The sequence below is a fragment of the Canis lupus genome, chromosome 9 (genome assembly GCF_003254725.2).
Source record: "Canis lupus dingo isolate Sandy chromosome 9, ASM325472v2, whole genome shotgun sequence".
NCBI classification, from domain to species: Eukaryota; Metazoa; Chordata; class Mammalia; order Carnivora; family Canidae; genus Canis; species Canis lupus.
In genome coordinates, this window is record NC_064251.1 from 53,720,501 (window position 1) to 53,744,302 (window position 23,802).

Here is a 23,802-nt window from a genome sequence, read left to right on the forward strand (position 1 = left end):
GCTTCTCTTTAATGCTGCAGTGTGGGAGACTATAGAAATCTACTTGGCATGTACAACCGGGAAGTGCCAGGGACTTAAAACTTTTTGAGGCAAACTGACCGGTAAAGATGAGAACCAGTGGACAACTGCTTTTTCTTTCATCATCAGATCAACAGTCTGAAGACAGAGTAACTGAAACTTTGTCTTCAACTTCTCAGAAGGTCTGTGGGATTAAGAAAAGATTTTTTTTTTTTTTGAGTGAAGCCCAATGGGGTGAGGGCCTTGAACTCAGGACCCTGAGATCAAGACCTGAGCTGGGATCAAGAGTCAGATGCTTGGGACACCTGCGTGGCTCAGCAGTTGGACGCCTGGATTTGGCTCAAGTCGTGATCCCGGGATCTGGGATCGAGTCCTGCATTGGGCTCCTGTGGGAGGTCTGCTTCTCCCTCTGCTATGTCTCTGCCTCTCTCTCTCTCTGTCTCTCTCATGAATAAATAAATAAATCTTAAAAAAAAAAAAAAAAGATGCTTAACCGACTGAGCCCCCTGGGCACCCCAGTCTCAGATCTTTGATCATGCCTCCTTGTGCTTGCCCGTGCCTCATTCCTGCCCTCTGAGGTCACACTCTTCCACTCCTCAGTAGTGTTTGCACATTAAAAAAAGAAATTGGAACCATTGTGCACTATTGGTGGGAATGTAAAATGGTACAGTTGCTATGGAAAACAGTATGGCAGTTCCTCAAAAAAATTAAAAACAGAATTACCATAAGATATAGCAGTTCTTCAGAGTATGTAACCAAAAGAAATAAAAGCAAGATCTCAAAAAAATATTTGTATACCCAGGTTCATAGCAGCATTGTTCACAATAGCCCAAAGGTAGAAGCAACTCAAGTGTCTAATGATGGATGAATAAATAAAGTGTGGTGTATACACACAGTGGAACATTATCCAATCTTAAAAAGGAATGAAATTCTGACACATGCTTCATCATGGATGAACCTTGAGGACATTATGGTCAGATGAAATATGCCAGTGACAAAAGGACAAATACTGTAGGATTCCACTAGTGCAAGATACCTAAAGGTAGTCCAAATCATAGAAACAGGAAGAGAGTAGAATGGTGGTTGCAGGGGCTGAGGGAAGGGAGAATGGGGAATTATTGGCTAACAATTTTTAAATTCAGTTTTATAAAACAAAATAATTATGTGGCTGGATGGTAGTGATAGTATGTAACAGTGTAAATGTACTTAATACAGTTGAACCATGCACTTGAAAATGCTTAAGATGATAAATTTTACATTACATATGTTTTACCACAATTTATAAAAAATTACTATGGTTAACATATTCTTCAGCATTTATTTACATAACCATTTAATCTTAAATATCTTTATAAGTTATATTAAAATGTTAAAAGCCACTATGGAAAATGACAGGTATATTACTGGGCAACAGTGCTCATGGTAAAAATGACCTCGGTTTAATCCATTGTGTCTTGAGCTGGGAAGAACTAGAGCTAGTCTGTAAACACTTGTGGGACACCATACTTTGGGATTCCCTAAGTGCAGTGTGACTCCTCTAACTGGGCATATCCCTTGAGGAGACCTGTGTGATTATGAGATTTGGTTCCTATGGGGTAGGTAGCTTTTAAGCCAGGATGGTTCCTGTACCTACCAACCATGGATCTTGTTGCCTTGGACCTGAGCCTCTCAGCTCTGCCAGGCTCCTTCAAGGACAGCTCACAGAGGGTACTCTCCAGTGCTGTCCCCTGGCAGCCTGTTGTTCCCACCCTGTATTTATCTGAATAGACCAGTGCCAAGGGCGGCCCGTGGAAGCCCAGGGAGCCTGAACGTGTGGTTGAGCCCCAGAGCCTGGTGGGTGTTGTAGACTGGCACATGGTGAGTGCTTAGTGCATGTCAGCTCTTAATAAAGACTCTCACGCTCCCCCGTGGCTTCCATCTGAGACTGCCTAGATACCATTGTTGGCACGTACTATGAGTTGACAACACAGATGGCGTTTACTCCAGCACCATTTGGCAGGATTCCAGGCTATCGGCCCCATTCATGAGACGGTATCACTGACCTGGTGGGGAGGGAAAGATAATCTATAGAGAAGCAAGGTCAAGTCTTTCTCCAAGAATTTTAAGGCCAGGCAGACTCTGTTAGATGAAATCGTGCCTCCATTTGGAGTTGCCACCTCGAGATTGCCATGACAGGGTCTCTGGTCCCATGGGTATCATTAACATGTCTCTGTGAATCTGGGATGATAGGCAGTTACTGTGTTGTTTTGATACTATGGCACCAACACATGTAAGACATATTATTGACTTAACACTTTTCAGGAAACAAAAAAATACATTGGCAAGATAGATTATAAAAGAGCATACCCTGATTTCAAAAGTTAAATCATAAAGAAATATACTATCTTAGATTCAGGGAAATACAATGTGAAACATTGACTAATTTTTTTAGCTGGTTTCTTGAGCACCTACTGTCTACAGTTCATGGCAGTAGATGCTGGGGACATGGTGGTACATAAGTCAAGGCCCCTATTCTCATGGTGCTCACTGCAACTGGTTCAGCCTCTCCTCTCCAAGTAACACCTAGCCTTTGATTGAAGAGTCAGACTCTGGAGCTTATAAATGTAGCTCTATTCTAGTCTCACAGTTAGGTGTCTGGACACCAGAGGAAAATTACTTTGAGGATCACTGTGTTCATGTAGACTGTGACAGATGGGGTGATGATCATGCATTCCGGCTTACACCTGCTGTCCTGGCATAGTTATTAATAGCATCCTCCCTATCACTCTCAAGAGTGTCCTGGTTTGGATGGGAAAACACTGAGGGAGGCATCATTTACAACTGCTGAGTTCCACATTTGTGTTGGAGAGGGTCTTGGTTTGCAGTGAGAGAACTATTTCAAAACTAGGGTCTGTTCCAACACAGGATCAAGCCCAGAGAAGCCACAGGAGGGTCAGCTGAATTTGGTTTGGGTCCCATTCTCCCTGTGGGCATCTGCCACTTCGTATGTTCCAGTCACTCAACTCATGGGAGCATCAAAATCTGGGATAGTTTGGTTTTTAAAATGATAAACATGTACATAAAACAATCAGAATGTGTTTTCCTTATGAAAATTAGGTTAACCAGATCTTAAATTAATATTCTTTGGAATGGGTAGAAAGGATGTTAGTGTTTTTGTCAAGCCTTACAAGGAAAGTTGGAAAAATAATTATATAGCAACCCCAGTCTAGGTTAAGTTGGACTGGGATTTTGTTTTCCGTGTTGCTATAGAAAGGAGTATGGGGATTGAACTTTGGTAAGAAATTTCATTTTTATTTAAGTGATATATTTGATATTTATTGAAGACAGCTGGTAAGACAGGAAGCTTTGTGTTTACGATAAATTGGTAGCTTGCTGCCTGTTATGGTAGCAAGTATTGATGACAAGATCCTCTACAGCCGATGGTCCCTGTCCTGAGGACCTGTGAGTCTCCCAAAATGCTGCCCACCTTTTGTAGTGGGTCTCAGACTTCAGCACCTGAAGGTGCTGGGCTCTAGCCCCCAGTTTCTGATTCACTAGGGCTGAGGTTGGCCTGAGAATTGGCATTTCTAACAAGGTCCCCAATGATAATGCTGCCAGGAGGGTGGATGAGTGGGGGACACCCTCAAATCACTGCTTACGGTCAAGTATGGAGAGGATGGAAGGGGTCTCAGGAATTTGACCTAAAATGTTGTCCTTAGAATATAGAGGAGTGAGGATATAAGATAGAATTTCTATGCATTGATGCCGGGAGCTCTGCTACACACCTATTTAACCATCTTGAGAGCACTGCTGGTAGGTAGTGCCCCACTTTATAGATGAAAAGATGAGGCCCAGAAAGGCTTATGAGATTTGCCCAGCCGGCACATGGGAGAGCTAGGCTGAAACTGCTGCTCGCTGCTCAGTACTGAAACCCTCATGAAATGAGTAAATGTCAAAGGCATCACAGAGTGAAGATGATTCCAGTAATAGAAGCACGAGTGAACAGTGAGAGAGTGACTGTGTTGACACCACTTCTACTTGGCAGTCCATGCTTTTGTCTGTAGTAATAGGTAAAAAGCAGTGGTCTAATTAGCTCTGACAAGATGGCCAGAAGATTGACAGTTAATGAAGAAATTCTTTGATGAATCTCACAGTAAATGTATATTGTGCCTCAGAATATTAGCTAATTAATTAGGTTGATGTATTAGCCATCATTAGCGAGACATTTTAAAACTACACATCTGGAACTTGAAGACCAAGTGCAAAAATTTAGATGATATTTAAAGTCACCCAGCATTCACTTTAGGGCTTGAAACATGTGGTGGTGAATGTTTCCAAGCTGCTCCTGAGTTGTCTTACTGTATACAGGTGTCCTGGTAACATAAAGACACGCCCATCTCAGCCCTATTCTGGAGCACCTCTTTCAAACTCCTAGGGCTGAGTCCTCATTTCTTCCTCAGCAGTCCTAGCCTCATGTCTTTTTATTATTATTATTATTATTTTATTCATGAGAGACAGAGAGAGAGAGGCAGAGACATAGGCAGAGGGAGAAGCAGGCTCCCCTTAGAGAGCTAGATGGGGGACTCGATCCCTGAACTCCAGGATCATGCCCTGAGCAGAAAGCAGAGCTTAACTGCTGAGTCATCCAGGCGTCCCTAGCCTCATGTCTTTAAGTGCCATCTAAATCCTGATGATTTCCAGAATCTCTATTTCCAGCCCCAAACTCTCCTCTAAACTACAGACTGCCCACTTACTATCCCCTCAGATGTCTCTAGGATTCGGAGGTAACGCTCATAGACCAGAGCTCGTTGTTCTCCACTTCGCCCCTTGCCTAACTGGCTCCTTCTGGGGTGCCCATGACAGTAAATAATGCCATTTTTGACCTAGTTGTTTAGGCTCGGAAATCCTGGAGTCATCCCTGACGACTCTCCCAACCCATGTCCCATGCTCTGTCAGTCCTATGGGCTTGCTTTCGATGTACCTGCCTCCTCTCTGCCACTTACTCCACGCCACCGCTGTCTCTCCTGGACTGCAGAGGCCCCTCCTAACTGGCATCTTGGTTTCCACTCCTGCCTCACAATCATCCAATCTTTATTAAACTGCCAGAGTGTTTGTTAGATCAAATTAGGTCTGTTCACAGTTGCCAAATAGCTTCTTCTCAGGTTGTGTGGTCAGTCCACGGTCCTTACCAGGGCCTGTGGCCTCCTATGCTCTGGCCCCCGAGCACGCTTTTGAGCTTTTCCTTCAAGTGTTCCTGGAATATACCAAGTATATTTCTGCCTCTGGGCCTTTGCACTCACTGTTCCCTCTACTTAGACTTTATTTCCCCTGGTAGTGTGGTGTGCCTCCCGGGAGCCCGTGGTCAGCAGCCGCATCCAAATTCTGCATCTGTCATTCGCTGGCTGTGTGCCTTGGAGAGTTGCTCACCCCTCCTCCTCTTAAAATCCATTTTCTCATAGAAGTGGCCAGTGTTTGGGTTGTTGTGTGCTCCTGATGGGAAGCACTTAGATCTTAAGTGCCAGGGAACCCTGGTCTGCCCTTCTGTATGTGTTTCTGCCCTGACTCCTTCTGGCTCTTGTTTGTATGTCAGTCACAGGGGCCTCTCCAGCCATGGTCCCCTCAGGCCAGCCTTTTCTTTTACTTTCCTTTTAATGGAGCATTTGTTAGCTGCATTTTGCAATCTTTTCCCTTATTAGGAGGTAAGGTCTTGTCAGGTGCCATTTCCCCAGATCCCAGAGGGTGCCTGGTGTAGAGCTGAAGCTCACTGATTTTTGTTGAATGAGTGGTTTTAAAGGCCCATGTTGGGTGTGGGCTCAGCCTCTTACTAGAGGGGTGTGCTTCTCAGAGGGCTCGGAGAGCCTAACTAGGGGTGACTCTTCTCGTGCCCATCCGGCTCAGCGTAGAGGCTGTGGTGAGTCATTTACTTAGTCACCTAAGTTGGGTGACTCTGTCTCTGGAAGGCAGGAGCTGTAGAGGGACGAGGGCCGGCAGAAGGGGCGGGAGCCTTTTTGCAGTGAGGGCTTTGCCTCTTCTGCCACTGTCATGGCCCAAGCAAAGCAGGGGTCGTGGGACCCCATTATGGTTGCCCACCGAGAGTCTGCTGGATGTTGACTATTAGGTTTCCATTGCTTAGCTGGAGAGGAAGGAGGTGAGGCACAGTGCCGGCCAGCAGGAGTGGATTTGGGCATGGAATTGAGTCCTGGGCCAAAGTCAAGGCCCCAGAGTGGGGAATGTGGGAGACAAAGTTGGGGAAGGTAGTTTGGGGGCGAGACTTCACAGGGCCTCGAATGCCAGTCCAGGCACTTGAGAATTCCTCCCATAGGTATTCTGGGAAGCATGAAAAGTTTAAGAAGTGTTCTTCACACATATTTAAACTTTTCCTGAGTATTTTTCAAATATCATGAAATAAGTGGCAGAGAGGCAAATTACTATTGCTTACTTAAAAGAATAGTTTCTGTTTCAGTTCCCGGTGGAATTCTACAATTAGGGGTGTGGGCTTTCTCCCTTTCATGTCCTATGGGCTAGATTTTATTCCTGGTGCAGTCCTGACTTTGAAGAGCAACAAATGAGCAGCTTCTCGAGAAGGCTGGCTGCTGGGTTAGCAGTGAGGGGCCTGCTGGGACAGCCCTTTCTGTAGTGACCCAGCCTGCTCGCTGAGGTCTTCAGAACCCAGAAGCCGTCTCATGGAGATGCCTGCAACCGGAGGCTTTGACCCCCTGTGTTTTGCAGGTAGGTTAGACCCCAAGAAAGATGGAGTGGCCGACTTTACAGTTCATTTCTGTGGAGTGTGACTTCTAAGCCTCCCCAACAGAAACAAAGCAGCCTTGTTTTGGATACAGTATCAATATTCAGTGAGGTTTAGTACTTTGTTGTTGTTGACACACCCCTGCCAGAAATAAGGCAGTGGTAGATGTGGAAAAACACCAGACAAAGAGTCTGTGATTTGAGTTCTCTGCCTGTCTGTGAAACCTTGGGGAAATGTCTCCCTCTGTGGATCTCAGTTTCCTTATTTTGGAATGAGAGAGTTGGACTGGCTCTGTGGTTCTTAACCTTTGGAATTCTCTCCCTCTTTTTTTTTTTATTTTTATTTTTTGAGAAACAGAAAGAGCATGAGCAGGGGTAAGGGCAGAGGGAAAGCGAGAGACAATCCCAAGCAGACTCCCTACTGATCACAGAGCCAGACGTGGGCCTCCGTCTCAGGATTCTGATATCATGACCTAAACTGCAACCAAGAGTTGTCTGCTTAACCGACTTCACCACCCAGGCACCCTTTAACCTTTGCATCTCTTTGAGACTTTGATGAAATCTGTGGACTTCTCTTCCCCAAAACTGAACCTTTGTGGTTTGGCCAACACTTTAGGAGCCCCCCTGAAGCTCATGAGATGACCTATAAGGTCCTGCCCCAGCTGACCCCCACTTTACCTACCCCCTATTCATGTACCTCCACCTACGGCAGGGCCTTGCACATGCTTCCCTGCACACAAAATGCCCTTCACCCCTTGGCTTGGTCAACTCTTGCTCATCCTTTGAGTCTCACCCTTCCCTGACCTCCCAGATTAGATTAGGTTGCCCTGCTAGACATGCTTCACTTACCTTGAACTCAGCACTGATCATACTGGTAACTAAGTGAACGCTAGCACATGTCATCTGGCTCTCCCTAAGCTCAGTGTTGGTATTTATTGGGTAAATCCCTGAAGTTCCTCCGGCTGTGACATTCAGTGACATTCTGCGAATATGTGAGTGTGTCTTAAGAAAATACCAGTCTGTGCTTCCTGTGACACACAGCACAAGATGTGCCTTTGCCTTGGATGATTTCCTCTAGGACTGGGCAGGGAAGTCACTTCAAAGCGGGGCCTAGAGGGCTCAGAAGACTGGCTCCCAGACTTTCTGCCTTCGTGTTCTGCAGGGCCGGACCTCCAGGCTGGTCATTCCTCTTTGTTTATGTCCTGCACTGAGCTGGAACTCCCACTTGGAACCTTCCCACAGTGCTTGGCGCTTCCTCATATTGTTGTATTTTTCTCCAGAGGGGAAGTGACCAACATTAGACTTTCCTCCTAGCAGACAAAGTCCATACGCAAAGCCTTATGTCAGCTCTTGGGCACCTGCTTCTGTCTCCTTGCCTCTTGGGGGAGGTGAACGTGCACATTATAGCAATCACTTACCTTTCCCTGTTATTTCTCTCTTAATTTCCCTTAAGAAGTGATCAGTGCCTTCAGGACCCCCTGCCTCAGGTTCCTTCTGAATCCTGTATGTCTGGTAGGGAGGGGAGGATTCTCTGTAAAATGTCTCATTCAGAACCTCGGTTTCTGACTTCTTACGGTATTACCTTCCTGGTTTAGGTCACTTTCCATAATTGAAATGTTACTCTGATGGTACAAATGTTATAAGTGAAATTTTATTTGCACTAAAGGAATGAGGAATTTACCAGAATTTTGCGACGGATCTCACCCTGATATGGGGAGAAAAAAACCCTTGCGAGGGTAAATAATTTCTCTTTAACATATCTAAAGCTGGATGTTTACAGTTAATAAAATAATAAAAACAGCAAGAGTCCCTCTTCATTAAGAGTATCTGCCACCTGCCAGGCACTTCCTTAAACAGCATGGTTAACCTTTAAACTGTCCTATGAAGTAGGCAGCATGATTGTACACATTTTACATAAGTGAAAAAGATCAGGTCCAGGGAGGTTAAGTTCTTGTTGCAGAGCTACCCACCTGGGAAGTGCCCACAGATTCGGATCAGGCCAGCTTCCCTCCAGGGCCAGCACCTTTCCCGATCTCCTGCCTTCTCCAGTCGTGAGGAAATGGGTAGTGGCTTTTCTAGCCAAGAGTAAAGATGGAGCTAGATCTAGCTGTTTCACCAGCTATGTAGCCTTGATCCCCTCCTGGCTTCATCTCTAAAATAGAGGAGAAGTTTGGTGGACCCTCCCCTTCTGTGAGCGATTTGGGCTTTTGGTAGTGATACCTCAAGGGGTAACTGATAACATGTGGCCAAGTAGGTGTGATTCTAAGCAGTTCATACATCCATGTCATCCTTGAGGCATTAGTGCAAAAAATGGAACCACATCATATCAGCAGTGCAGTGAGTGTTCTACTGGTACCATTTCATTGTTGATTCATCTCGACTGTTAGAGTCCCATGTTGCCTCCCTAATGTGTGGACTGAAGATGGGTCACAAGTACATTTATACAGTGCTTTCATAAGAAAATGCATTTTGATTTTTTTTTTTTTTAGATTTTAGATTTAAAGATTTTATTTGTTTATTCATGAGAGACACAGAGAGAAAGGCAGAGACACCGGCAGAGGGAGAAGCAGGCTCCATGCAGGGAGCCTGATGTGGGACTTGATCCCGGGACTCCAGGATCCCGGGACTCCAGGATCATGCCCTGGGCCGAAGGCAGGTGCTAAACCGCTGAGCCAACCAGGGATCCCCAGAAAATGCATTTCGAGACAGAAACAGCTGATTTATTGATGAACCTTACAAATAAACTAGAAATTTCTTTGAGAGAACAGCTTTGAAATGAGGACCCTATGGTTCAGCTGCTTCTCCAGGAATCCCCAAATGATTCAAATGTAAACTTTCTAGAGGTATGTAAAGATAAATAGAATAGCCTGTTCTTAAGAATATCTCACTAAATCTCAAGCTTGGAAAATGTTTCTCACGGCACATCCCGAATTGGTCCGTTTTTAACTTTCAGCTTTTTGGCCACCCAGTTTGCCACTCCTCCCCCAAGGAAAGGCAGCATTGAAAGTGTTTGGAAGTGCAGTTCACTCTGAGGCCGCTGCTGTGCCGATGAGTAATAGAGTGTCAAAGGAAGGCCAAGGAAGAGCTTCCTAATATAGATGGACTGATGGGGGACGGAGACCCACCCGTGGGGCGATAACAAGTCTTTTCTTCTGGCTTCCTCCCTGGAAGCAAAGGGAGTTTGAAAGGCAGGAGGCAAGGACTGCTCTGAACAGAATTCAGATTTTTCTTGGAAGGGTTTGCCAGGGCTTGCGAGGTGATTGGGATGTTGGAGAGATGAAGTCCCTTTCAGCCGGCACCTTGGTCCTTACTCCCTGTTCAGCAAAGACCTCTAGGCTTGGGAGGACCCTGTGAGCTTCTGGCTTTAGAATGGGCAATGCTGCTGAGAAACAGAAGCCCCGGAAGCGAAGCCGTCTGTGCCCCTGGAAGCAAGGTAAGCAGGCCCTGGGCTTTGTCTCCAGGAGAAAGGAGGCAGCCTTGCATTAGGATATTTTGGCTCCGCACCAAAGCTGGAACTGCTTGGCAAACACCTTCCACACCACAAAGGCTCTGTAGGTCAACATATTTTAAAGAAAATTAACAGCTCTCCTGATGATTAAAGTGATCTGTATCTCAGTGTGCTATCATAGCCTGGCTGAGAATGAAGTGCAGCTCCAGGTTTGTGCTCACTGCAGCATGTATCTGCCAATCGAAAATTCTAAGCTTTAAGAAATATCCCAAATAAAAATCTTGATAGCCAGGAGCTTGAATCTTTTGTAACAGTTTGGTGAGAGAATGTTATTAATAGCTTTAAATATATATCGTTCTTCTTCCGAAGAATTCAAAGTACATTCTGTTGGAAATCTTAGGTTAACCTGTCCTAGATGCCCATGATACTGGCCAGCATTGACTGACCATACTCGATGTCTCTTAAAGGGTTTGTGTTAGTGTCAGTCTTGAGGAGGAGGAAGCCAGTGAGACCACAAGCACTGCCATGGCACACCTGAAACTGGGGACCCATTTAGCCATGTCCCAGGGCAACTTAGTTTTCCAGTGTACTGAGCTGCTTTTTTCACGGTCATTAACCCTGCAGCCCAGCCGTAGGCCTTTGGGACTTCAGGTCTTGGCTTTTACCTCCACTTGCCACAGAAAGCAGAGCTAGCACTTGACCAGCAGCAAGACAGTTTGAATGCACCTGTATATATATATATGGATATGTGTTTATGTGGAAAATGTAACCTGGAAGAAATCTATGGAAATGCTAACAATAGTTGTCCTCTGTGGTCAGGTTATGGGTAACTTGTTCTTTTTAAAAGGGAAAAGTAGGTAGGCTGCTTATTTCATGTCAAGTTCCTGTCCCTCTGTCAGTCATCCTTTGTCTGACATGCTACGATGAAAAAAGTAATCACTAGTGGTCTTTGGGTCCTGGTTTGAACAAAACAGTGAGAAAGACATTTGGGGGACCATTCAGGAAGTTTGATATGAACTGGGTAATAGATGATATCTGGGGACTATTGCTGATTTTATTTTGTATAATGATGGTAATGAGTCATGCAGGAGAATGTCCTTTTGGATAGTCATGCTAAAGTATTTAGGGGTGAAGCATTATACTGTCTATAATTTTATTCCAAAGTGGTTCAGGTGAATGAGTGCATATATACATACAGAGAAGCAAAATAGTATAAATTTGACAAGTGTCAGAATCCAGGTAATTGGGGCACCTGGGTGTCGCAGTCAGTTTAAGCATCTGCCTTTGGCTCAGGTCATGATCCCAGTGTCCCAGGATAGAGCCCACATCTGGCTCTCTGCTCAGCAGGGAGCTTGCTTCTCCGTCTGCCCCTCACCCCACTCATGTGTGCTTTCTCTTTCTCTCACTCAAATAAATAATAAATAAAATATTAAAAAAAAAAAGAATCCAGGTAATGGTTCTGTGAGGCTTGTTATACTTTCTTTAATGTATTTTTACTAACCAGGAGGGGACACCATTACAAAAATGGTTGCTGGTTGCATCACAGTACAGTATCCTTCAGAAGAATGAATCTCAGCAGACATGGTTATTTACTGAGGTGGGTCAGGATCCAGGACTTACTCAGTGCTACATGGGTTGATCTCTCTAGCCACTAACAAGAAAATCATCATAAAAATCCAGTAATTCAAAAGCACTACTTTTATAACAGGAATTTAATATATTTACTTTCAGATAATCTCTGGTGTTTTTGTTTTGTTTTGTTTTTTAGAAAAATGTATAAAAGTTCTTGAAATTAACCATTGGAAGCAGCCTGGTTTACAGGCAAAATTAAAGCCAGCCTCTGTGTTTTATTTTACAGTTTGTGTTCAGTAGTTTCAATAAGAGGAGCTGTGGGAGTGTGGTGAGTAATAGCAGGCATTGCAAGGTTCACTGTGAGTTGGGGTAAAAGAAAGAGCAGCTCCCTGCCCTGATTTCTGAGTCTGCATGGGTCCCGTTGACCAGGAGTACATTTTGGCCAGTGTTGAGATTTGTTTATGCAGTTTAGACCCTGGGATAGGGGTTTGTTTCCCTGACCCCGAATCCAGGGAACCCCTGCTAAGGATCTGCAGTAGCAAGGGTGTGGAGCAGTCCTTCACAGTTTATCTGTTTGGCTGCGTCTTTAAGGGTTGTTGATGTTTTAGAAATGGGATTTTAGAGCAATATTTAGGAACCAGATTTTGTGAATCCCAGACACCCCTCTGACCCTGATCTGAGTATATTTTCCATAGTCTACACTCAACATCTCAGTGGATGACTGATGACTCCATGCTCCAAAGCAGAACAACAGGGTGTCAGGGTCTGCTTTTGGGCCAAGTGAATGGGAAACACATCTTTATGTGCATTTGGTACAAACAGCTCAGGCTGCTCCTGACTTCTCCGTCCTGTCTGTTGCCCTGTAGTGGCAGGGGCTCCTGGGAATACAGACTTTTAACCAGAGCCAGACATTTGTGATTAGGAAGGTCAAGCCCAGAATACATTTCAAAAGCAAATTTAAAGGAAATCCTTATTTGCCCTTTAAGTCATTTACATTTCTGTTTCCAGGTTGTACGCCTGGAAAGTTGAAAAATTAAAGTGACAGAAAGCTAGTTCAAGAAACATAAATCTTACCACCTCTGCCAGCTGTCACCCTGAAGAGCATTTTATATATACCTGTCTCTTGAATGATTTTAAACAGTGTGCAATGCCCACCTTTTGAGGGGACTGACTTTTATACTCTCTGACTCTTATTCTTGATTTTCTGATGGCTCTCAGAACCCAAGACATAAGTAGAAAACAGTATAGCTCTTTTTGGGTTTTACAATACAGAGTGTTTGCAGTGGTTAATAAATGTGATTCATTTGTAATACCGTAGTGAATTATATAGCAGGCCCCTCATGCCAAAAAAAAAAAAAAAAAAAAGGTATGGGAGGTAGGATAAGGCAGTGGCTTCCAGTGTGATCCTGGGATTTCCAGCCAGCCAGGGCTCTGCCTCACATTTGCCGTCTGACCTTGAACATGCGGGTTTTGTAATCCCAGATCTCCTCATTCCCTCACTGCCCTCACCTCCCACAGCTTCTCCAAATGACTGTGTCTTCCTGTGTGATTTCCTTATAGCCCTCACCACAGGTATTTTTTTATTGATCTGTTTATACACTATTTGATTGTAAACTGCCTGAGGGCTGTCTGTTGGGATCATTGTTCTATCTTCCACACTGGTGCAGAGCCTGTTGCTTGTTAATTGGTGCCCTCCAGGAGTGTACTTGGTGACAAAAATCCCGTGCTCCCTGGCTGGCTGTGTTACCATGGGTATAAGTGAGGAACAAACGGCAGAGCTTGGTTCCTGGTGCATAGTAGGTGCTCAGTAAATGCTAGCTACCAAAGCTGGCTGGTATGTGGTGGTTATGTGGATCTGGAAGTGTTGATTCTTTGCCTTTCTCTGCTCAAAGTGCAGACTTTGGGGTTGAAAATAGGTACATCTTCCTCTATTCCACAGCAATTCTGAATTTACAAAGAGTTCAATCTATCGATAATTATTCACATTGCAAAAGATTGCTTTACAAAAAGCGCTGAAATCATAGTGAACACTTAGTTGCTGATTCATTGACCCAGGTACCTGGTGAAACCTTCCATTTAGAGCTAAATTGAACTCTGAAATACGTCTGCCCTCTCAGAAGAAAAAAAAACAAAAACAAACTCTGCCCTCTCAGAAGACTCATTCATTCGTTCTTTTTGAGAATTAATTTGAAGGGTTGCTTGCAGTGGTCATTTTGGCTCTTGGGAGCGTAACCAGGGTAGAAGTTTCCTGGGGGATTAAAAATTGCAGCAGTAATTGCAAATTGAATTGTTATCTCCTTCAGAAATCCCAGCAGCTTGGGGCCATACCAGCCTGGTAGATGGAAATGTTGATGATTTGCATGTTTGTACACAGTTGGGCTTGAGCTGAGCGAATGAAATTAACACCCTCGGTGGAAGAGCTGAGGGTGAGAAGTGTCTTTTCCTGGGCCTGGGGGAAAGGAGATTGGCTGGCAGGGGGTGGGGGTAGGGAGTCCAGGATGGATTTGCATTAATTCCGCATGTTCCTTGGTCCCTCTGCGGTAGAGGCAAAGAGCATTGTTTGGATTCCAGTGAGCAGTGGTGTTGAGACTTGCTACGGCAAGCTAGGTAGTGAAGAAGCATCCGGGGCCGCTGGTAATTTATTTTGATGGCTTTTCTGGCCAAAGCTGAAGCCGGCCCACCTCCCACCATTCATTTTCTGGTCTTTATTCCATTGCTTTGGGGCCACAGTGGTGTCTGGTATGAGCGTCTCAGCCAGTACACCAGAATGTGCGAGGACTGGGTGCTGCACTGGGGCCACCCAGCTCAGTGCCTTCTAGCTGAGTGAGGCGAGCCATGTGACTTCATGTTTCCGAGCCTGTTTCTTGGTCTCTACATGAGATTAATAAGAACGTCTGTGTCAAAGGGCTATTGAGAGATGATCCGTGTTCCAGCCCTCAGTGGAGAGCAAGCACTGGATGTATGATAGTAATTCTTACTACTATACATCCATGAATGTGGGTCAGGGGCCTGGCTCTATTCCACCCCCAGCTAGCCATGAGAATTTGCCTAATTCTGCCTGTTTCCTTCTCTCAGTTGTAAGAGGTTACATGTCAGGTGATCACAGAGGTGCTTGTGAGGTCTGTGAGTCAGTGACCATCTGCACTGGCCACTGCTGTTCCTGTCTGCAAGCTCTCTGGGTGTTCAGCATCTGGAGAAGTCATCAGTTGTGCTGGCATTGTGGGCAAGGGGGTTTTTTATGGCGTTGAATTTCTTTAGAAATGTTTATTGCCAAACCCAACATAATTGAGCTACTCTTGATTTTTTTTTTTTAAGATTTTATTTATTTATCCATGAGAGACACACAGAGAGAGAGGCAGAGACATAGGCAGAGGGAGAAGCAGGCTTCATGCAGGGAGCCTGACGTGGGACTCGATCCCGGGTCTCCAGGATCATGCCCTGGGCTGAAAGCAGGCACTAAACCTCTGAGCCACCCAGGCATCCTGAACTATTCCTTATTAACTAGAATATTAAACTAATCAGAATAGTTCATTTTCCTGTTTTGAGTAACCGTAGTGTTGCGATGTATTTTTTCATAATGACATTGTGATTAGGAGTATGGACTCTGGAGCCTGGATACCAAGGCTGAATCCTTGCTCCTCCACTTGCTAGTTGGCTGATCATGGGTGAGTTAGTTAATTTCTAGACCTCAGTTTTTTCATCTGTAAATAGTACCCGTAAAATGCTTAGAACAGCCCCTGGTACATAGTATGTATCCCGTGTTTATTATTGGTTTTATTTTTGGGTTAAATACAGAAGAATTACATTTTATTTTAATTGAAAAGATGTTACTTTATTGAAGATTGTAAAAAATGGACAGATGCAAAGAAGAAAATGCATGTTGAGCATCTAAATCTAAAGGGCCTGAAACATAGTGAGTGAGCAGAACAATTAGCTGTTACAATTAATCTTTTCCAGAGCTGCTGCACATGAATGCGTGTTTTTCAGAATTGCGATCATGTGCAAATCATTTTTTTATTTCATGCTTCTGTGTGGTCTTCATAGCTACTGAAATGACTGTAACGTTTCCATTATGTTAATATTCCATAACTTACTAAGCATTTACCTGCTGCTGACTTTTGAAATTATTTCCCCTTTTTGCTGTTACAATAAGTAGCTTCATTCATATATATATTTGTGATTCTGTTGGATAATTTCCTTAGGATAAAACTGCAGTGTAAAATTCCCAAGCCAAGAATGTAGGAATAACTTTAAGGCTCTAAGGAATGTATCTGTCAGTATTTTCATGAGTGATCAGTTTATCTGTTACCCAAAAGCACCTCAGCATTGAGTATTATCATTTTGAAATTGTTTCTCTTGTAAAACTTATATTTACTAATGCTATAGTGATGAGTTACAATATGGCATGGGGCTCAGAGATGAGCATGGGAAGTTCAAAATCCATTATCAGTGTTAAGAATCTGGTTTTGTTTTAAGATTCTGTCTTTTTTTTTTTTTAATTTTTATTTATTTATGATAGTCACAAACAGAGAGAGAGAAAGAGAGAGAGAGGCAGAGACATAGGCAGAGGGAGAAGCAGGCTCCATGCACCGGGAGCCCGATGTGGGATTTGATCCCGGGTCTCCAGGATCGCGCCCTGGGTCAAAGGCAGGCGCCAAACCGCTGCGCCACCCAGGGATCCAAGATTATGTCTTCTAATAGTCCTTTGCATGGGACTTGACTCAACCTCTTTCAAGTGTTGAGTTTCATAGAAAAGAGGCATGAGGTTTTATTTAGGGATAGCCATTTCCCATCACAACTTTTTGTCTTCTGCCTCCCAGGGAGCAGTGAGTATTAAATAATTCAATTTCCTCATGTGGTGGGACAGAGTGAGCCCACAAGAGTTGTTAACATTGTTAGTGTAATGATTACCGTTAGGCAGTGTGACTAATGACCCAGCTCGTCTTCATCTTAGCTTCTGTAGGGCTTGCTTGGTACCATTTTCTCCAACTGCCTGCATGATGGGCCACCAACTCAGTTGTTAAAATCAGCATACTGCTATTAAATGACATGCTGCCAAGGTGGTTTGAATCAACAAATGCAGGCATCGGAGTGTTGGAGTAAATGTAGTGGACGAAGGTGATGTCTAAATCTGTTCATCGGCAAGGCTCTAAGCCATGCTTGCGTGTGACCATAAATAGAGTGGGTGAAAAAGAGTTTTGGAAGCAGTTTATTTACCATGCTAATAGAATCACAGGTGCCTTGAGCTAAAAGAGAATGATAAAAAAAAGTTTCTAAAATGATTCCCTAGTTTTAACCAATGAAGAAATCGAGATTTAGAGAAATGAGGTAACTTGTCTGAAGTCCTGTGGCTAGTTTGTGGCTTAGCATCCCCTATGTTAGGATAGTAATATAGCAGTGGTGTAATAAGGGCATCTTGTAATAAAGATACAAGACAGCACAACATATCCTGTACATTATGACAATATATTCTACATTCATGTTATATGTTTTCATGCTATAGAATATAATAATATATTCAATTAATTGTGTATATGACACATTGTATACTGTATCATACATGTGGTATACAATATGATACAATCACATATACAATTATAATACAGTAGTAATATGTTGGGATATAATGTTACAATAATGGTGATGGCTTCCTGTGTGCCAGGTGTGGTACTAAAAGATCTGTATAGAGGGATCCCTGGGTGGCGCAGCGGTTTGGCGCCTGCCTTTGGCTCAGGGCGTGATCCTGGAGACCCGGGATCGAATCCCACATCGGGCTCCTGGTGCATGGAGCCTGCTTCTCCCTCTGCCTGTGTCTCTGCCTCTCTCTCTCTCTGTGACTATCATAAATAAATAAAAATTAAAAAAAAAAAAAGATCTGTATAGAGAATGGACTTCCATAAATCGATTTTTTTTGTTAGATCAGATGTAGGAAATGGAAACATAAGTGTGAGGAATTTTTCTCGTGAGAAGTATGGGGTGTTGTTTTGGGTGCGGTAAGAAAAGGGAAGGAAACTTGGCTTTGTCATCAGATATTTCCAAATTTAGAACAATATCCCTTAGCCTTTGGCTTTAGGGTATGCATCACTTTGGGAACATGCATACAATACATTTCCGTGTCTGACTACTTTTCCAGCTGTGGAGAGGCTGTCACTATTACCTTAGATCATAGCAATGGCCAATGGCCACTTTATATCCAATTACATTTTGGCAAGTGGTTATAGGGCACTTGATTTCAGGAGTCACTTCATGGTGAAGTACCAGATGACTATTTCTGGAGACTTTGTGGACTCCAGCCAAAGGGGGTCATCTAGGTCAGGGACAGTTCAGCTTCGTAAAGGGCCAGCCAGTGACTTTTGTAGATCTTGCAGGGCCAAGAGGCAAAATCAAGATGATTATGTAGGTACTTAAATAACTAGCTAAAATGAAACCATCTCAAGGTGTGGAAACCATTCTTTACTTCTCAGACCATAAACAAGCAACCTGCATCAACAACCAGGAGGCTAGTGGGTTTCAGGCTACAGGTAGAAGTTTGCCAGCCCCTGATCTCTGGGGTCTTTTCTGGTCTGGGTGCCCTCTGCTGTCATTGTTATTCTGGAGCTCTGAAACAGGTCATTCATCAGTTACCCAAAAAATTCTTTAAATTTTTAGGCCAGAAGAAGACTTACATATCACCTTCTAGCTGCCTCATACAATCAGGATTACTTAGCAGAGCCTTTTGGCTTCTAGTCTTCTACACACACATTTCGGTCTTTATTGATAAAAATAGTCCTTCTCATCACTACAGGGATGAGAAGATAGATGACAGAGGTTTAAAGAACCTGGTGCTATTGAATATAGACGCCTTAAGTAGTCTTCCTTTACTGTTAAATGGGACACTATACTAAAAAAAAGCCCTCCCATTTTCTATAGTCATTCATTGATTGATGGGTGTTCGTCCACTCAACAAATATTTATTGAGTGGGGCCTGTGTCAGGCACTGTTTTAGACAAAGGGAATGCCTGATGAAAAAACAAGGCCTCACTGCCCTCTGGATTTTATAGTGTATATATAAACAAGTAAAATATACAGTCTGTTTGCTGACAGGCATTGTATAGAGAAGGCAGGGAAGGGGATAGGAAGTCCAGGGCTGGAGGAGTGGTGGTCAGTTTAGGAAGATGGAGCGGGGAGGGGTACTCAGCAGTGAAGAGTGGGAACTGCAGCTAAGGAGAAAAACTCTAGGAGAAAGAGTAGCAGGTGCAGAGGGCATGAGGGAACCCAGGCCTGTTGAGGAAGATCATAGGCCAGCACGGCTGGAGTATTGGAAAGAGTGATACGAGATGAGGTCAAGGAGTAGCAAATCACGTGGGGTCTGGGAGGTGATTGCAAGGAGCTTGAATAGAGAGCCAGTGGGTTTTGCACAGGGCCTGAGCATTCTGCCAGTTATAAACACAAGAGTGCCAGTGGAGCAGATGGAGTTTGGGGGTGGAGACCAGGAGTTGGGGTTTAGAACAGTTTGAGATGTTCAGTTGAGTTTGAGTTGTCTTTTAGAGACCTAGAAGTAGATGGTCATTAAGAAGTCCAGTGTAAGAATCTGGAGTTTAGAAAAGCCTAGGCTTTAAGTCTTTGACATAAAGATGTTGTGTAAAGACTGGGTGAGATAACCAAGGAAGTGAGTGAGAGAAGAGACTGGAGAGCCCTGGAGCATTCCAGCATTAGGAGGGTGAGGAGATGAGAAAGACCCTCCCATAATGTAGGAGAAAACCCTGGAGCCTGTGGTGCCCCAGGAGCCAGAGGCAGGAAGTGTGATAAGGAGAAGGGAACCAGGGGGACAGGATCATGCTGATTGAAGTCAAATCACATAAGGACTGAGACTTGACCATAGTGGTCACTGGAAATGTTGACATGAGGTTTCTTTTTTTTTTTTTTTTTAAAGATTTTATTTATTTATTTATTCATGAGACACACAGAGAGAGGCAGAGACATAGACAGAGAGAGAAGCAGGCTCCATGCAGGGAGCCCGATGTGGGACTTGATCCTGGGACTCCAGAATCACACTCTGGGCTGAAGGCAGATGCTTTACCACTGAGCCACCCAGGCGTCCCATGACATGAGGTTTCATTGCATTGTTGGGAGTGAGGAAGTTTGGAAGAGAATGGACTGAGCATGGCCAATTCTTTGAGGGATTTGCTGCAAGGGAAAGCCAAAGGAGCCAAGGCAAGGTGGTAGTTGTTGAATGTAGTAGGGCCAGGGGAAAGTTTTTTTTTTTTTTTTTTTTTTTAAGGAATTTATTTATTTGAAAGAGAGAGCAGGGGGAGGTACAGAGGGAAAGGGAAAAGCAGGCTCTTCGCTGAGTGGGGAGCGCAATGTAGGACTCAATCTCAGAACCCCGGGATCATGACCTGAGCTGAAGGCAGACTGCTTAACTGACTGAGCCACCCAGGTACCCCCCCAAGGGAAAGCTTTTTAAAAAGGGAATAATAATGGCATAATTGAATGCCGGTGGGAAAGACCCAGTAGAGACGGAAAGTCTGATGGACTGGGAGAATTGTTAGACCAGAGAGAAGTCACAGTTGCCATGGCAACTTCCTAATAGAGCACTGCTCCTGCAGGTGGTCGGCACTACCACGTCACCCTGGTGTTTAGTGAGTAAAAACAACAACTGGTTATTTTATTTTATTTTTTCAAAGATTTTATATTATTTTATTTTTATTTTTTTTAATTTATGATAGTCACAGAGAGAGAGAGAGAGAGAGAGAGAGAGAGGCAGAGACATAGGCAGAGGGAGAAGCAGGCTCCATGCACCGGGAGCCCGATGTGGGACTCGATCCTGGGTCTCCAGGATCGCGCCCTGGGCCAAAGGCAGGCGCCAAACCGCTGCGCCACCCAGGGATCCCTCAAAGATTTTATTTTATTTACTCATGAGAAATACAGAGAGAGAGAGAGAGAGGCAGAGACACAGACAGGGAGAAGCAGGCTCCCCCAGGACTCCAGGATCAGGCCCTGGGCTGCAGGCGGTGCTAAACTGCTGTGCCACCGGGGCTGCCCAACAACTGGTTATTTAGTTCATGCTTCTGCAGATGGCAGTTGAGGCTGGGGTCCTTGTGTGTCTGTGGTCAGCTGCTGGGAGGGCTCATTCCTGGGCCTCTGGCAGGCTAGCCCCCATCACTCACCTGGCATCCAGCAGGTTTCCTATGAGTGAGGTATGCAAGGCCTCCTTCTTGAGGCCCAGGCTTAGAACCAGCAGTGTCACCATCAGCTCATGTCACTGGTGGAAGCAAGTCCTAAGGCCAGTCCAGATTCAAAGGAGAAGGGAGAGGGACCCCACCTCTTGATGGGAGGTGCCCGAAGTCATCTTGGAAAGAGGTGTGTGTGGGGGGACACTTTGGCCATTGTTTGCAAACTGCCCCCTCTAGCTGTCTATGCATCTGATCCTCACAGGATTCCTTCGTCGTGGGTGGTATTCTTTTCACCTAACAGATGGGGAAATGGCTTTGGTAACTTGTTCGAGATCACACAGCTACCAAGTGGTGAGTGGTGGCGAGTGGTGAGTGGCGGTGTTGGGACCCAAACCTTTGTCCTTGGTCTCTGATGGCAAAGCCCCTTTCTTCCTTGTTCTACCTTCCTGACAGTGTTGGTTTACAAGAGTGGACTGGAGCATCATGTCTTCTCTTCGCTTGTTTGGCAAGGGAATATTTTTGTCAATGATTATTATCTCAGAACGGACTGGGGGAGGTGACTATCATGTGTGATTTATGTGTTTACTGTCTGGAGATGAGACACCTTTATTTATTAGAATCCCATTGAGGACACAGTGCTGTGTGTAATTAAGTCTTTTGTTGACAGAAATTCACGTCTCCACTCAGCTGGACCTTCAGTGCCCTTTGACAGTGTCTCCTCTTGTCTGTGGTTCGCTGACCCTCCTGTTCCTCATAAAAGCCCATCCAGAGAGTCACCATTGTCGACTAGGCCTCTTGCAAACCCCCTTTGCCTCCAGGCCTTCTGACTTTATGTCTTCCTTTATCCCTGACTCCTTCTGCCCTTGATGGCGTGCCCCCTGCCACTAGCTCAGGGTTAGCCCCTGTGCCCAGGTCCTCCTCCCTCCAGAACATGTCATAATCAACATGTCTCTCTCAACCAGCTGGACTTCAAGTTCTCCAAGAGCAGATGCCAAAAAGCAGAACAAATAGCCTTGGCATCAGAGAACTTTGGCGCTGCCCCTGGTTGTGTAGCTTTGGGTGAGTCATGTTCCCTCAGGTTCATGAATCTGAGAACAGACCACTCAAAATGGGCTCTGCTCATGTCACATAAGGAAACCCTTGGTCTAGAGCACAGTTCTGTGCGCAGTGGCTTCGTGCGTATCCTGGGTCCCGGCCCTGTGTGTGTCTGACAGCCCTGCAGTTTGCTGCAGCCCTCATCACACCAGTGTCAGAACTCTGGGCTACATGGCTAGCGCAGCTACCCTCCACCTAGTGCACTGGGAGAGCAATTGGAGAGAAGGCTGGTCTGGGTGCTGATCCTATAGTCTCAGAAAAGATGGTAACTTTTTATTTTATTTTATTTTATTTTATTTATTTATTTATTTATTTATTTATTTATTTTTGGTATTTGGTTTGAAAGCAAAAACCACAGTGAAAATATTTTTTAAAAGCTCTCTTTGGAAAGAGGGAGCAGATATGTGAGTCATTAGATGAAATCCAGCATCTCAGGTCTCTCTAACCTTGCTTATGGGGAGCCTTGGGAACTTTGCCCTTCTTTAAAGCCCCTGGTTAGGATCCTGTGGAGCTGAGAGGGAGGAGGGCTTCTCTCCATCTACTGTGCTTTCTGCAAGCTCGTGCAGGAGCGTGGGATTCCAGATGCAGAGTTGGTCTTTATTCTTGTATACTTGGCTATAAGAGTGAATAGTCCTATTTATCATGTAACCTTGGGGAAATTAAATTACTTAATTTCTGTCAGCTTCGATTTGCTTGTCTGTAAAAGGAAGGCAACTAACAACACCTTTCTGACAGAGTGTGAGGAGGAGTGAATAAGGGAGCATTTGGCATAGAGCTGGCCCTCAGTACATCTCAGCTGTGACTGTAACTATTATATAAGGGTCACATGTTGTTTATGTTGTAAATCATTTGTTAAAGATGTTTCATACTTCCATGATTACTCTCTACTTTCAAGATGTATCCTTCTGTTTCTTACTCATTTATTCATTCACTGAGTTTGTGTTTATTAAGCACCTACTATGGGCGGGGTACTGTGGATTATTTTCTTCCTGCTGAGGTTCGTTTCTTAGTAGTTGACATTATAATGCTCAGAGCTATGGTTTGCTATGCACCTATGTCAGTAGAATGGTTTACCCAGGGGTCAGTTTCTAAAATCAGGGCATAAGGGGAGGATTGTGTATAGACAAAAATCACCCTGAAACCCCTTAAATCTGTAATACATCAATGGGTCATCAAACTTTTCCTATACAAAAAAAAAAAAAAACTTTTCCTATACAGAGCCATATACTAAAAATTGGCTTTGCAGGCTGCATATGGTCTCTGTTACATATTCTTCCTTTTCTGAGCATTCCATAAACAAGCCTTGTCTACGTGAACAGCCTGTGGTGAGCAGCCTCCAAGACAGCCCAGTGTTCCCTGCCTCTTGATATCTGCAAGCCCAGATGTAGCCCCCTCCCGTTTTGTCCAAGGTTGATCTTGTAATGGTGTGACAACTGCAGAAGCGATGCATGGTTGGGGTTTCTGACTGTGGGTGGGTTCTGCCTCCTTGCCACCTTAGATCCCCTGCTCCAGGGAGGGAGAGGCAGATGCCAGATGGAGAAGAGAGGCCCCTGCTAACAGCACGGGTGGGGGTGGGGGTGGGGGTGGGGGAGTGAGCTTGGAAATGGCTTCTCTGGCCCTGGCCAAGCGTCAGGTGATGCAGCCCTGGCCAAGACCTGAGCCGGGACCCCTGGCTCATTGAAGTCATCCTGTCTGTGGGTGATTATAAAATCCTCAGCAGTGAAAGGGGAACACTTAGGAATTCTAAAGAATGCCTTCCTGCCTGCAAAGGTCAATCAGTTCCTCTAATAC

At 44.6% G+C, this 23,802-nt stretch overlaps 1 protein-coding gene across 14 annotated transcripts in view; it reads left to right on the forward strand.

The window, feature by feature from the left end:
- Positions 1–23,802, forward strand: part of RAPGEF1 (Rap guanine nucleotide exchange factor 1) — a 137,522-nt gene that overhangs the window by 12,325 nt on the left and 101,395 nt on the right. For 11 of the 14 annotated variants that reach the window (XM_025475550.3, XM_025475555.3, XM_025475559.3 and 8 more), the window contains exon 1: positions 9,714–10,174. The exons of the other annotated variants lie outside the window; for them this stretch is intronic. In XM_025475550.3, the coding sequence (XP_025331335.1) occupies positions 10,111–10,174 (64 nt within the window). In that variant the 5' untranslated portion in view covers positions 9,714–10,110. Of the gene's footprint in view, positions 1–9,713; positions 10,175–23,802 lie in introns of those variants that run through there. 14 annotated transcript variants of the gene reach the window in all.